The sequence below is a fragment of the Megalops cyprinoides genome, chromosome 13 (genome assembly GCF_013368585.1).
Source record: "Megalops cyprinoides isolate fMegCyp1 chromosome 13, fMegCyp1.pri, whole genome shotgun sequence".
In the NCBI taxonomy this organism is placed as follows: domain Eukaryota; kingdom Metazoa; phylum Chordata; class Actinopteri; order Elopiformes; family Megalopidae; genus Megalops; species Megalops cyprinoides.
The window spans coordinates 17,434,853-17,446,276 of NC_050595.1; the positions used below are offsets into that span (position 1 = coordinate 17,434,853).

At 44.6% G+C, this 11,424-nt stretch overlaps 1 protein-coding gene across 1 annotated transcript; it reads left to right on the top strand.

Annotated features, from left to right (window-relative positions):
* The first annotated feature begins 1,765 nt into the window (after nt 1–1,765).
* Nucleotides 1,766–8,172, top strand: LOC118788312 (membrane progestin receptor gamma-A-like). Its single transcript, XM_036544271.1, has 8 exons — nt 1,766–1,819; nt 1,950–2,077; nt 4,000–4,205; nt 4,434–4,560; nt 5,007–5,051; nt 6,978–7,074; nt 7,627–7,771; nt 7,892–8,172. Exons 1-8 carry the CDS (start codon nt 1,766–1,768, stop codon nt 8,170–8,172), a joined length of 1,083 nt encoding a protein of 360 aa, XP_036400164.1.
* The last annotated feature ends 3,252 nt before the right edge of the window (nt 8,173–11,424 follow it).

Below are 11,424 nucleotides of genomic sequence, written 5' to 3' on the forward strand. Positions count from 1 at the left end.
CTACCATTGAAACATCACTCTCTCTATCTGCAAAGAAGAATAGAAAAATGATTTTTTTAAAATATAAACAGTAGCTATTGAGACAAATCCCATCTTAGTCCAATCCCAGTGTAAAATAGCTGCCCCACCTCAGACAACTGCGGGGTTAACAAGGGTATGTTTTTCAGGACTCTTCCTTTACGAAAAGAGCTTTAAAGATGAGCAGCAGCCAAGAATAGCAGCAGGTTCAATGCATTGTGCAGCTGCAGCTCTGACCCACAGGGATGGAAATCCATAGTTTCACCCAAAATGAGTGAAACTGAGGTGTGTGCTGAATGGGAAATGATGACTTTTCAAACTCCCTGACCTTTGATCCCTGTCCATGAGCTGTTGAACTTGACCCTACACCACTCAACCCCATGGCAGAAGATTGACACCTGTGACCAGTGGTGCGTACAGTGTTACCTGTCATGCCTGCAGTGAGATGGTGTTTGTTTGCTCCATCTGGGTGAATCACGCTCTCATGGAGGGTGAATTTGGGGTGCCAGGCAGTAAGTGGAGTGCAGTAAACCATGCACCCTGTGATTTTAAGCTGCGGCTGTGATTGTAACTATCACAGACCACCTTAGTGAGAGGCCAGCAGTTTCAAAGAGTTTCAGATTCTACATTCATATATTTCTCCTGGGGCTCAACTTAAAAAATACCACATACGCAAGTGTAAGCAAGTGTAATGTCCCACAGTGCTTCAGGAGTGCCAAGTTTGCTACATGGGTCAGAATGCACAGAGGATGTATGTCTGGGTATAGGTCCATTTTGGGTTCTGGAGGGAACAGCTGAATGGTGTTTTTGCACACAGTGCAGTCTGGCGTGTTCTATGCTGAAGCATCTTAATGCATCTGTTGGTTGTCAAGGCAGCAGCCAGGTGTAAAAACACTGCAGACTCAATCACCCCCTCCCCTCATAGGAGAATGTTACCATTCTTCTCTCTGTATTCCTAACCTGAGCGTACCCTTGCTGCCTATCAAAGCTGCTGTTGGAACTGGCAGATCTGTGCATGTATTTAATGGAATAATATCATCATTATAGACTGGAAAATGGTGACAGTAGTGTAAGACACTATTACAGCTGAGGTGAAAGACTTGTGCTGTGTCCAAGGGGACTTGTTGTGGCAAACACATGTCTATATGGAGAGATGAATACAATGAAGCTGGAAGAGAAAAACAACTTGTTGATCATATGTGCTGCCCCCATGGATTATATGTGCATGTGTGTGTATGCTCTGAGTGTGTGTGCATGTTAATATGTTGTGTGTGTGTATCCGTGCATGCATGTGTGTATCAATGTGAGTATCCATGCATGTATTTGTGTGTGTATGCATGCATGTGAATGTATATATACATGTGTATATTTATCTGTGGGTGTGTATGTGTATGTATGCATGCATGTGAATGTATATATGTGTGTATTTATCTGTGTGTGTGTGTATGTATGTATGCATGCATGTGAATGTATATGTGTGTGTATATATCTGTGTGTGTGTGAGACTGACTGCTCTCTGCTCTCTCCTCTCCTGAGCTCATTAGCCGCCTCTTGCCTGCCGTGGGCTCCTGTGAGAGGGGTCTTGGGAGCAGTGAGGCTGCCTCACCCGGTGCCTGACACACAGGGGAGCGGTGGAGGACGGCTCAGCGTGTTCTGGAGGGGTGGGGCTCAGGGCAGCAGGACTGCAGGTGTATAAAGGTGTGGCTCCCACCCCCCTCACTCTGCCTTCCCGTCTCACACCTACAGCATGCTGAGCCTCATCAAACTGCCCCGCGTCTTCACCATCAACCAGGTGCCCAAAGTAAGTGCAGGATTCTCTCATTTTCAGATCTCAGAGTCACCCCTTGCAGACCTGAAACAAATCCCTTACATTGGCTTTCTCTCTTTGATTGGGGGACCCGTTTCGCTCGTCAACCGTCTGCCCCCTGCAGGTGTTCCACGAGGACAGCATCATCTCGGGGTACCGTCACCCCTGCAGCTCTGCCACTGACTGCCTCCTCAGCCTCTTTCAGCTGACCAATGAGACTCTCAACATCTGGACCCACTTCCTGCCTACCTGGTACTGCTCAGACCCGCCCACAGACACACTCACTCATGTGAAATTCTGCATGTCTCTTATTCCAGCTGCCTGTAGATTTCTGTTTATTGTTCCCGGAGTGCTGATTGATCATTGCCATGGCAGGGCAGGAGCAATACAATGTGACAGATAACCAAACAAGCTGTTTCAGGGTTGGGAAAAGTCATGAGGTGACAGCATATGACAGCATAGTCTGTAACGGAATGCAAGTGTATTGTAACCAATCAAAAAATCTCTCATAGGTGTTCAATACCTGTGCTTAGTAGCATATTGATGGTGGAGATGGTTGTTGGATGGGCGTGTCCTTCACCTACTGTTGATTTAAGGAGATTTTTTAAGTTTAGTGGAATTGTAGAACGCTATAAGGGACAGGGCACACATTTGTCTTCAAAGTCAGACAATAATATGAGTGTAATAGCTGAAAACAGAAATCAGTGTGGATTTAACAGTACTGAGATCCTCTGCTGCAGGTGGTCATGGCAGAGCCTCCCTCTGCCTGTTTAAAGTCCACAGCACCTGGCAGTGAGGTGCGTGTGATGTGTAGGTGTGCAGCTGCCTCCTGTTTTCATGCTGGATTTAATAGCACCGCTCTACCATGGAGCACACGGGCACTTCCAGACCCCAGAGGAGCTGTGTGCCACACATCTACCTGCAGCTCATTAGAAACAGCAGTGTGTATGTGTGCGTCAAGTGGTTTGAAGGTTGAATGTGATTGGACTACGAGCTGCTGTTTGTGTGGTGGTGTACACATGGAAAATCATGCTATAATGTGTATATAAAAGAGGGCAACCCACCTGTGGGGATGCAGGGGTGGGCAGCGGGGGATAGCAGGGGCGGGGATCACCTGTGCACCTTCACCCGCAGGGTGTGTGTGTGTGTGAGGCCGCAGTGCAGCGGCTGGTGTTTGTTCACATTCCGACAGGTCCCTGCCAGCCCATACCACAGCCCTCTCCAGCGCTATCTGGAGCGCCGGCGTGACACAAACACCATGCAATCTAAAGAGCGCTAAGCGCTGAGATAAGGCAATCAGCAGCGCCATGGCAACGGCTGCCTGTGTGTGTGTCAGAAGTGGAGTGGGGAGTGGGTGTGTTTGTGGCGTGTAACTCTGCGCATCGATGTTCCCTGAGCTGCTGTTTACCGCCCCCACTGAGCCTGAGCAGGCTGGGGTGGGACAGGGCGGGGGGGAGGGGGACGCCTGCCGTCACTCAGACAATCCGCCACAAACACAGAGCTGAGGGCCTGTTTTTCCTGCTAATGAGCAGAGCTCCACTGTAAAGTTCTCTAATGAGCTCCTGCAATTAGTAAACATTTCAAAGTCATTCTTCTTTAATGAGACGCTTCTGAAGACTGAAGCAAAGCTGCAACAGCTAACTAGTGCAGTGAAGAGCACAGGGAGAGGCCTCTGCTATCCTGCAGGGTGCTGCAGCCACTCACTGTAGACTGGAAATCAAGGTCAGGCCAAAGTGCTTTCCAGTCCTTTCCTGCACTGTGGAACACACTGTACCTTACTTAGTGCAGTGTCTCCTTCTGAAGCCAGATATTTAGCAAACTCTCCTGTTAAGAGCAACTTAAAAGGCAGCACATATCTGATTGGTTTGTGCTGCATGTTGACCTCGTGAAACAGACAGCAGTGCATGGATGCTTCTTATCAGCAGTTTGGGGCAGCAATGTGGTCAGAAGAGTTAAGGGTTAAATCCAGGGTGAGGTTGTAGCACTCTTGGGTGAGGAACTATACTGGAATGGCTTCAGTAAATAACCAGCTGTGGAAATATACACACTGGACATACAGACCCTGGATAAGGGCATATATAATATGTATAATGCACCTGTTGCAGCCTGCCTTGCTGCTTTGCTCAGCTGAAGCTAACGGCTTTCTGGATGTCGTCTGTGCTGTGTTCCTGCAGGTACTTCCTGTGGAAGCTGCTGGTGGTGCTGCTGATGCAGGATGCGTGGTGCGATGCCTTCAGGTGGCCGCTGCTGGTGTTCCTGGTGTCGGCCTGCTTGTACCCGCTGGCCTCCAGCTGTGCCCACACCTTCAGCACCATGTCCGCCCGCGCCCGCCATGTCTGCTTCTTCTTCGACTACGGAGCACTCAGCTTCTACAGCCTGGGTGAGTCAGAGCTCGTTTTCTACAGTCTGGGGGAGTCAGAGCTCGTTTTCTACAGCCTGGGTGAGTCAGAGCTCGTTTTCTACAGTCTGGGGGAGTCAGAGCTCAGCTTCTACAGGCTGTCTGAGTCAGAGCACACAAATGAACACACACACACACAGAAATCTATGGTGTGTGTATATGTGCATGTGTGTACGTGTGTACATGTGTGATTGTGTATGTTCTCCACAGGTTCAGCTATAACCTATTCTGCATACGTGATCCCGGACAGATGGGTGAACAGCACTTTCCACCGATGCTACATCCCCATAGCAGTGCTCAACACAGTCATCTGCACTGGACTGGCCTGCTACTCCAGGTAAAATCATGTGGGGCTCTATGCTGGCATTCACTGCAAAGCCATCCCGATAACATTTAGATCAGTGGATCTGTGCAGCACCTGCTCAGAGTAGATGTCCATGACCAAGGAGCATGTCTCTTCTACATTAGTTTTAATCTTTATCTTCATGTGTAAGAGATACTAACCAGAGTTAAAATCTTGTTTGCCAATGCCATATCAGGAGTTATGGGATGTAACTCACAATGTGCCAAGGACTGTTGGATTTGGTTATTGAAATGTTTAATGCTGTTGTTTAAATGTTAGATGCTTTCAGTGGTTTAAACATTAAATGCTTGCAGTTGTTTAAATATCTAATTTAGTTGTTTAAATGTTATATTCTTTTGAATGTTATGTGCTGTTGTGTCAGTGTTGCCCAACAGGACCCCTCTCTAACTGTTTCTGTCCCTCTCCTCTCATCTGCTAAGGCTTGGCTTGCCCTTTCTGCAGTATAACCCTAATGTCGTAAAAAGGTAACCGTTATTTTAACCGCTGTGTGCTCACTGTCATTAATCTGCTGCTTTCGGTGAGGTCTAGCATCCACTAACCAGTTGTCAGTCAAATGGACCATGTCGTCAAAAAAGATTCTCTGCTTCCTTCAAACTGGCACATACTGAGTGTTCCTTTGAGACACATATACATTTATATTCATTCATTTGGCAGACTCTGATCCAGAGTGACATTCAAAAATTGTCATCAATAGGGTTAGACAATTCACTACATAGGTACTAAATTATTAGTGCCATCCTTGAAATATAGTGCCATGATGAGAAACATTACGACCAGGGGAGTTATTGCTGCCATAAGGTGCAAAAACATATATTTTTATCAGACATATCCAGCTGGATCAGGATCACCATCAGGGAGAGGGGTCAAAGTTCAGGGAAACCAAGAGGCAGTCTTAAGAGATGGGTTCTGAGTCTGTGCTGAAACGTAGACAGTAATCTTACTGTTTTGACAGCTGTAGGCAGCTCATTCCACCACTTAGGGGCAAGGGAAGAGTGGGACGTGCTGGAGATGAACGACCCTTCTAAGAAGGGATGATGAGGTAACCAGTGGTAGCAGAGCAAAGTGGTCTGGCAGGAGCGAAGGGTTTGGAAATGAAATGTTAGCATTCTTGTCACTGCTCAGTAGGGTAGGCTTTAAATTTTTATCTGAGCCATAACAGGTAGCCAGTGTAGTGAGAAGAGGAGGGGTGTGATGTGACAGAGAGGCATTTTAGGACAGTTCCTGTGGCAGTCCTTTGTCCCTCTGTGTCAGCTCTCTCTCCCTGCCCTTCCACAGAAGGCTCAGGCTCCTAAAAGCAATGATGTGTTGCCATGGGGAAAAATGAATTTTCACCTGGTATTAGGAGGCAGGTGATCCATAATATCAACTCCTACCATATTATGGAAGCTTTCTGGTTTTAGTAGAATTTTTAAAGATACATTATGTGTAATTTTTGTGAAGTGCTTCATTCACCTTTTTATGGGAGATGCATTGATCAGTGCTGTCTTCCACTACATCTCCCAGTCTGATCCAATCAGCTCAAACCAGAATGAACTGAATTAGCTTAATGTCTAATAAAAAATAAAAACTCTAAGAAAGTGAATCTGCTCATGTGTGACGATGCATTTATCTGAATGTTGCTAAAAACAGGAAGTCCTGTTTGGAGAGATCAACACTATCATCAGTGTGTGAGCTGGTCACAGGCAGATCTGATCAGGGGGGGGAGGTACAACAGTTTATCTTCTCTCAGATGGGTTTATCTGGGAATGAGGCAGCAGAATGCAGTATTAGCACATTGGTCAAAGTGCTGCTGCATTTGCGCATTGGTGAAGGTGCTAGCATATTAGTGCACTGATATAGGCACTGCTGTATTGGCACATAGTCAGGTCACTTTTTGAGTTGTATTTCTTTTTGAAAATCACACTGTTTCTCATGCACAACAGAGCACTTAAAATAACCTGAACACATTACTGATGCCAGTGAAGCTAAGCAAATGTGTGTCTCCACATGCATTCAGAGGCCTGTGTTTAGTCATGGGGCTGGTGACCTGTCTTCTGAAATATAATGTAAAGACTTGGCGATACTGTACACACTGGGCTTGATAAAGATTTCACTCACTCCCGTTGGGCTTCAACCATAAACCATAAACCACACGGCACTTAACTTTTCAGACTTAATCAGATTCTTACATATTAACACGTGTAAGAGTCTGACTGCTTCTGAAAACTGAAAAGGTGAGAGTCTGATAGAATGTTGTGCTTGTTTGAATTCCTTATTCATAACAGTCAAGGACACAGTACCACACTGCAGTGGTCAGTCTGAAGGGTGCAGCACTGTTCTATCTGTGGTTTCTCTGGTTTAAACTGTGTAAGACTCTGAGATAAGAGAGAATCCTGCTTTCTGCCTCACAGGGCTCCAGAGTGCCACAGCCCAAAGCTAGGCAAAGCCCTGCGTGTTCTGGCCTTTGCCTACCCCTACCTGTTCGACAACATCCCACTGTTCTACAGGGTGAGCCGCACACCTGTGCTTTACCTGCACCTGCCAGAGCCTGGTCATTCTCTACCTCCCTGAACACTGCCAATGGCCCACTAGCAGAATAAAACTGAAATTTAAAATGATGTTCGTATTATAAATTCTGCACATGGCCATGAGCACATCCTTTATGTTTAACTTAGAGCCTGTCTGTGGCTGTCAAGATCAGGATCATTCTACATGCAGAAGTGTGAGGTAACATTGGTATGGAGCAGGTACTTGTTGTTGGTATGTTGCAGGTTCAGATCTCAGATGGGGGGGGGCTGCTGTTGTCCAGAACATGCCACTCAATCTGAATTTTCTCTTGACCATATCCACCATTTCAGTACAATGTGTAAAATGTGAGAGATATGAAAATCATATCTGCTGAACCTTGCAATAATGAAAATTACAATAATAATAGTGATACGATTAACAGTGCTATTGTTATTGTAAATATCTCCCAGTCAGGTTACACCAGGTGAGGGTCTGACCCGGGGGGTGGTTTAAGCGGGTAGTTACAGCTGATGCTGTGCCGTCTCTCTGCAGGTGTTTGTGTGCACTGGAGAAGGCTGCACTGACAATGAGACCAACACCCTACATTACCGCCACACCGCACTGGCCTTCTTCACTGCCTTCCTTTTCATCACTCACCTTCCTGAGCGCCTGGCCCCCGGCTGCTTCGACTACATCGGTGTGTCTCCCATCGTCATACTGCCGTTTGAATGATTTGTTTCTGTTCTGTCATTAACGCTGTACCTCCTCTCTCCTCCCGACACCGTCGACACCCCTCCTCCATCCTCTCTTTCTGCAGGCCATAGCCACCAGCTCTTCCATGTCTGTGGCATCATTGGTACCCAGTTCCAGATGGAGGCCATCGAGCAGGACATGGTAGTGAGGCGGGCGTGGCTCCTGGCTCACGCTCCGTCCGTCACCCTGGCCAGCACCCTGGGGGCGGGGCTACTGGCTGTGATCCTCAGCCTGTGTGTTATCTACATCTTCAGTCTGCCCCTTTTCTGGACCTCCCCGAAAAAGAAAGGACCCCTGCAGGCGCTTGCTAGCAAGATCCTCGCAAAGCTCCAGCCACTCAGCTAAGACCAGCCTCTGTGAGCCAGCAGGGGCCTTTGTGATGGGGAAGTGTGGGACAGTGGAGACCGGGAGGGCAGATGAGTTAATTGTTAACTAACACAACCACGTCCAAAGAAACATTATTCACTCCCACTCTACCTAGCACAACCACACCCAAGGAAACACTGATGTCAGTCTACTCTGATGGAGTTCTACAGAGACCATCTGTCTGTGAAGCTGTCTGCTGGCAGTCCATCTATCAGGGCTACATTCACAGGGAGCATACCTCACAGACACACACAGCATTCAGGCAGCACATCGTTCACAGACACACACTGTATTTATACAGAGCAGTACATTGACACATATACACGCACACACACACACACACACAATAATTTTCACCAGCATAAGGGATCTAAAAAAACATTTTCAGGGAATATCACAGAATATTAGTTTGCAACAAGGTTCCTAATGCCAGAGTAGTCTTTCATCGAATTCTTAATTTTCTTCCAAGTTGCACTTGCTTGAAGAAATGACATTGTGTTATTACATAATGTCTGCATAAAGCTACATAAGGTCCACATAGTGCTGCACAATATCTGAATTGAAAACTTTGAAAGGTTTCTGTGCTGTAAGGCAGAGAAGAGCTGCTTAGGCAGTGAGGTGTGGTGTGAAAAGAAGCAGTAACTGATTACTTTATCTCTCATTCTTTCACTCTCTCTACACTATAATGTGCTAAATTGGGAGGCAGTTTCACAACCCAATAATCACTATGTCTTTATTTAGTAGAAAGACAGGGTTTGAAGGGTATTTCTCAAATAGTCAATCCAATAGTAGCTGTTTCTCTGAGGTGGCCAGAAATTAGGAAGAAAGAAATGTGATCAAGGAGAAGGCAATATGGTCAGAGAGACTGTCTATGCAATCGGGGAAATCATTGATGTGTGCCTGTGTGTGGGTTTGTTATCCAGCTTTTTCTTCTAAAGGTCAGAACATGGATATGTTCTCATGGTCCATTAGCTATCCTTGACACTCTGTTCTTTCTGTTGTAAATAATTAAGATATTAAAAAATATTACAATAGTAGTTTCACATAAAGAATAATCTATGCCTCAAAGAACAAAAAATGATTTGAGAGAAGCTGGTCTGGATTTTGAAGAGGACATGATGTTTGCTTGTGCTGTGATTTGATAATCACCAGTCTATTCATATGTCTGTGAGTGATTGCAAAACATCGTACACCTCCAAGACATGAATATCTGCCTTTATTTTGGGTATATTTGTGTTCATCACGGTTTGTTGTCTTCTTTTAATGTTTTTTTTTTCTATCTTGCTTTAGAGTACTGTGTTCATACAGAAGGAGTAAAACTATTTACAAGAGTTTAAAGCTTATATTGGTGCACTGTCATGTTATATAATTGTACATGCGTATTTGACGACTGTAAATCCAATTTGTTAACAATTCTAAAATGATCAGATCATTTTGAAATTTGGATCTTAGATTTTCCTCACACAACAGATGTCTTCATACAAGTTTTTTGTATGTGTGAAAAATGAAGGCTCAAAAAGTTGAAATGCTAATTTTACCTGGAGAAGCTTTTGACCACTCCTGGAAATGTGGTGCAACTCCTCTTATCATTCTAAATGAGTGAGAGTGTAGTTCTACACCTTGGTATATGTATATATTCACATCAGTTTGCTACACCATTGCAATATGCAATTAATCATCCTTGCATTCATTTATTAATCACTTTGATATGCTGAATTAACAATATTTGTTTCAGTGCAATTTCACTGCTCATTTTAAAACACTTTATTCTAAAATGATGTCTTGTCTGAAACATTCATCAATTTGACACTGGAAACAAAATAACAGCCTGGTTTTGGTTGGGCTTTTTCACTCAAATCAGGTTGGATGTCTAATTCATAATGTTCTCTTTAACTGCAGGCACTACAGGCTTGGAGAGGTGCTGATATGTGTGCTGGTTTACATGTACAGGAAAACACTGGGATTTCTTCCTATTTTTAAAGGGGAAATAAAATTAATTTCAAATGAGACTGAAAACGGGTGGTTAAGCTTCAGGACACACAGACTGGCATCAAGCTAAACACATCAGGTGTTTTGTGACACACTTTTTTGCTCTTCAGCGGGGTTGTACTGAAGGTTGTGTACAGGTATACCGGTATGTGAAAGCACATTATTCTGTTTTCACAGACATCAGTTTTTTAATGTCACATGTTTATTAATACTGTGCTTTGTGCTTCATTTGTCAAATAAACTATTCCAAGTGTTTAGACTCATATTTGCTCTGTGCAAATTTTCAATGTGACAGGCCACATGGGTAAGCTGTAAGATACAAGAGAAGTAAGCTGTGCTAAACGTATAGACTTAGTCTATTATTTTGTTTAAAAAATTATCAATGAATGTTTTTTTTTTTTTTTTTTATGTGAATAAAAAATAGTCATGAACACAAATGGAATGCCAAACAAAAAACCATAACGTGTCATTTTTAGGACTCTGAGTTTGCCCTGCTCCAACACGTAACAATGTGTCAAAGGCAGTTGTTTTTAACATTCAACTGATTTTTATTGTCAATAATCACAGTGGGAGATCTATAAAACAATGATTTTCAAAAGTGAAGTTTTTTACCGTCTTACATTACGGTAGGAATACTACCAAGAATGAAGTTATCGCCATCTAGCGGGAATGTATAAGTTGTACAGCAAGTTGCGGTAAATAATGAAACTGACAGCGCTGGAAAACATCGCTTGATCAGAAGGAATCCTCAAACTGAATGGGAGTTTTCTAAATTGTGCATTAATGTCAACGAGCTCGCAGGCTAGCTGTTACCTTGGTGGCTGCCCATCTAACATACGTCTCATTGAGTAGTTGTTTCATTGACAGGACGGCATAAAATGCGCTAACACTGTTGACAATTCAAACCTTTGCGTCAACATTAGAAACGGAGTATCGGATCAACAAACACGCGTACATCGCTGTCAGTGAATTCACGCTGTCTGACAGCTCCGAGAACTATATCCTCTTGACAGCAGATCTGAGATAAGACCGCCCAGTCTAGACCCTAACCGCCACCATTTAGTGAAAACACTGACACTGATCTGAGGACAGACACAGAGCTTACGCAGAGGCGAAAGGCATCGGAAACAGCCGCTTAAGTGGGCGGGACTTCCTTCACAATCGAACTGCAGTTCTGGCCGCTCATTGGTGCGATTTGAAAAATCCGTTGTCCTCGATGCGGAGGGAAACTTCGAATTGTGA

Excerpts from the sequence above, each read along its gene's own strand:
- LOC118788312 (XM_036544271.1), top strand. The coding sequence starts at position 1,766 with ATGCTGAGCCTCATCAAACTGCCCCGCGTCTTCACCATCAACCAGGTG. Across the intron at positions 4,206-4,433 it reads ACTCAGCTTCTACAGCCTGG|GTTCAGCTATAACCTATTCT; the intron begins GTGAGTCAGAGC and ends TGTTCTCCACAG. Across the intron at positions 7,772-7,891 it reads CGGCTGCTTCGACTACATCG|GCCATAGCCACCAGCTCTTC; the intron begins GTGTGTCTCCCA and ends CTCTTTCTGCAG.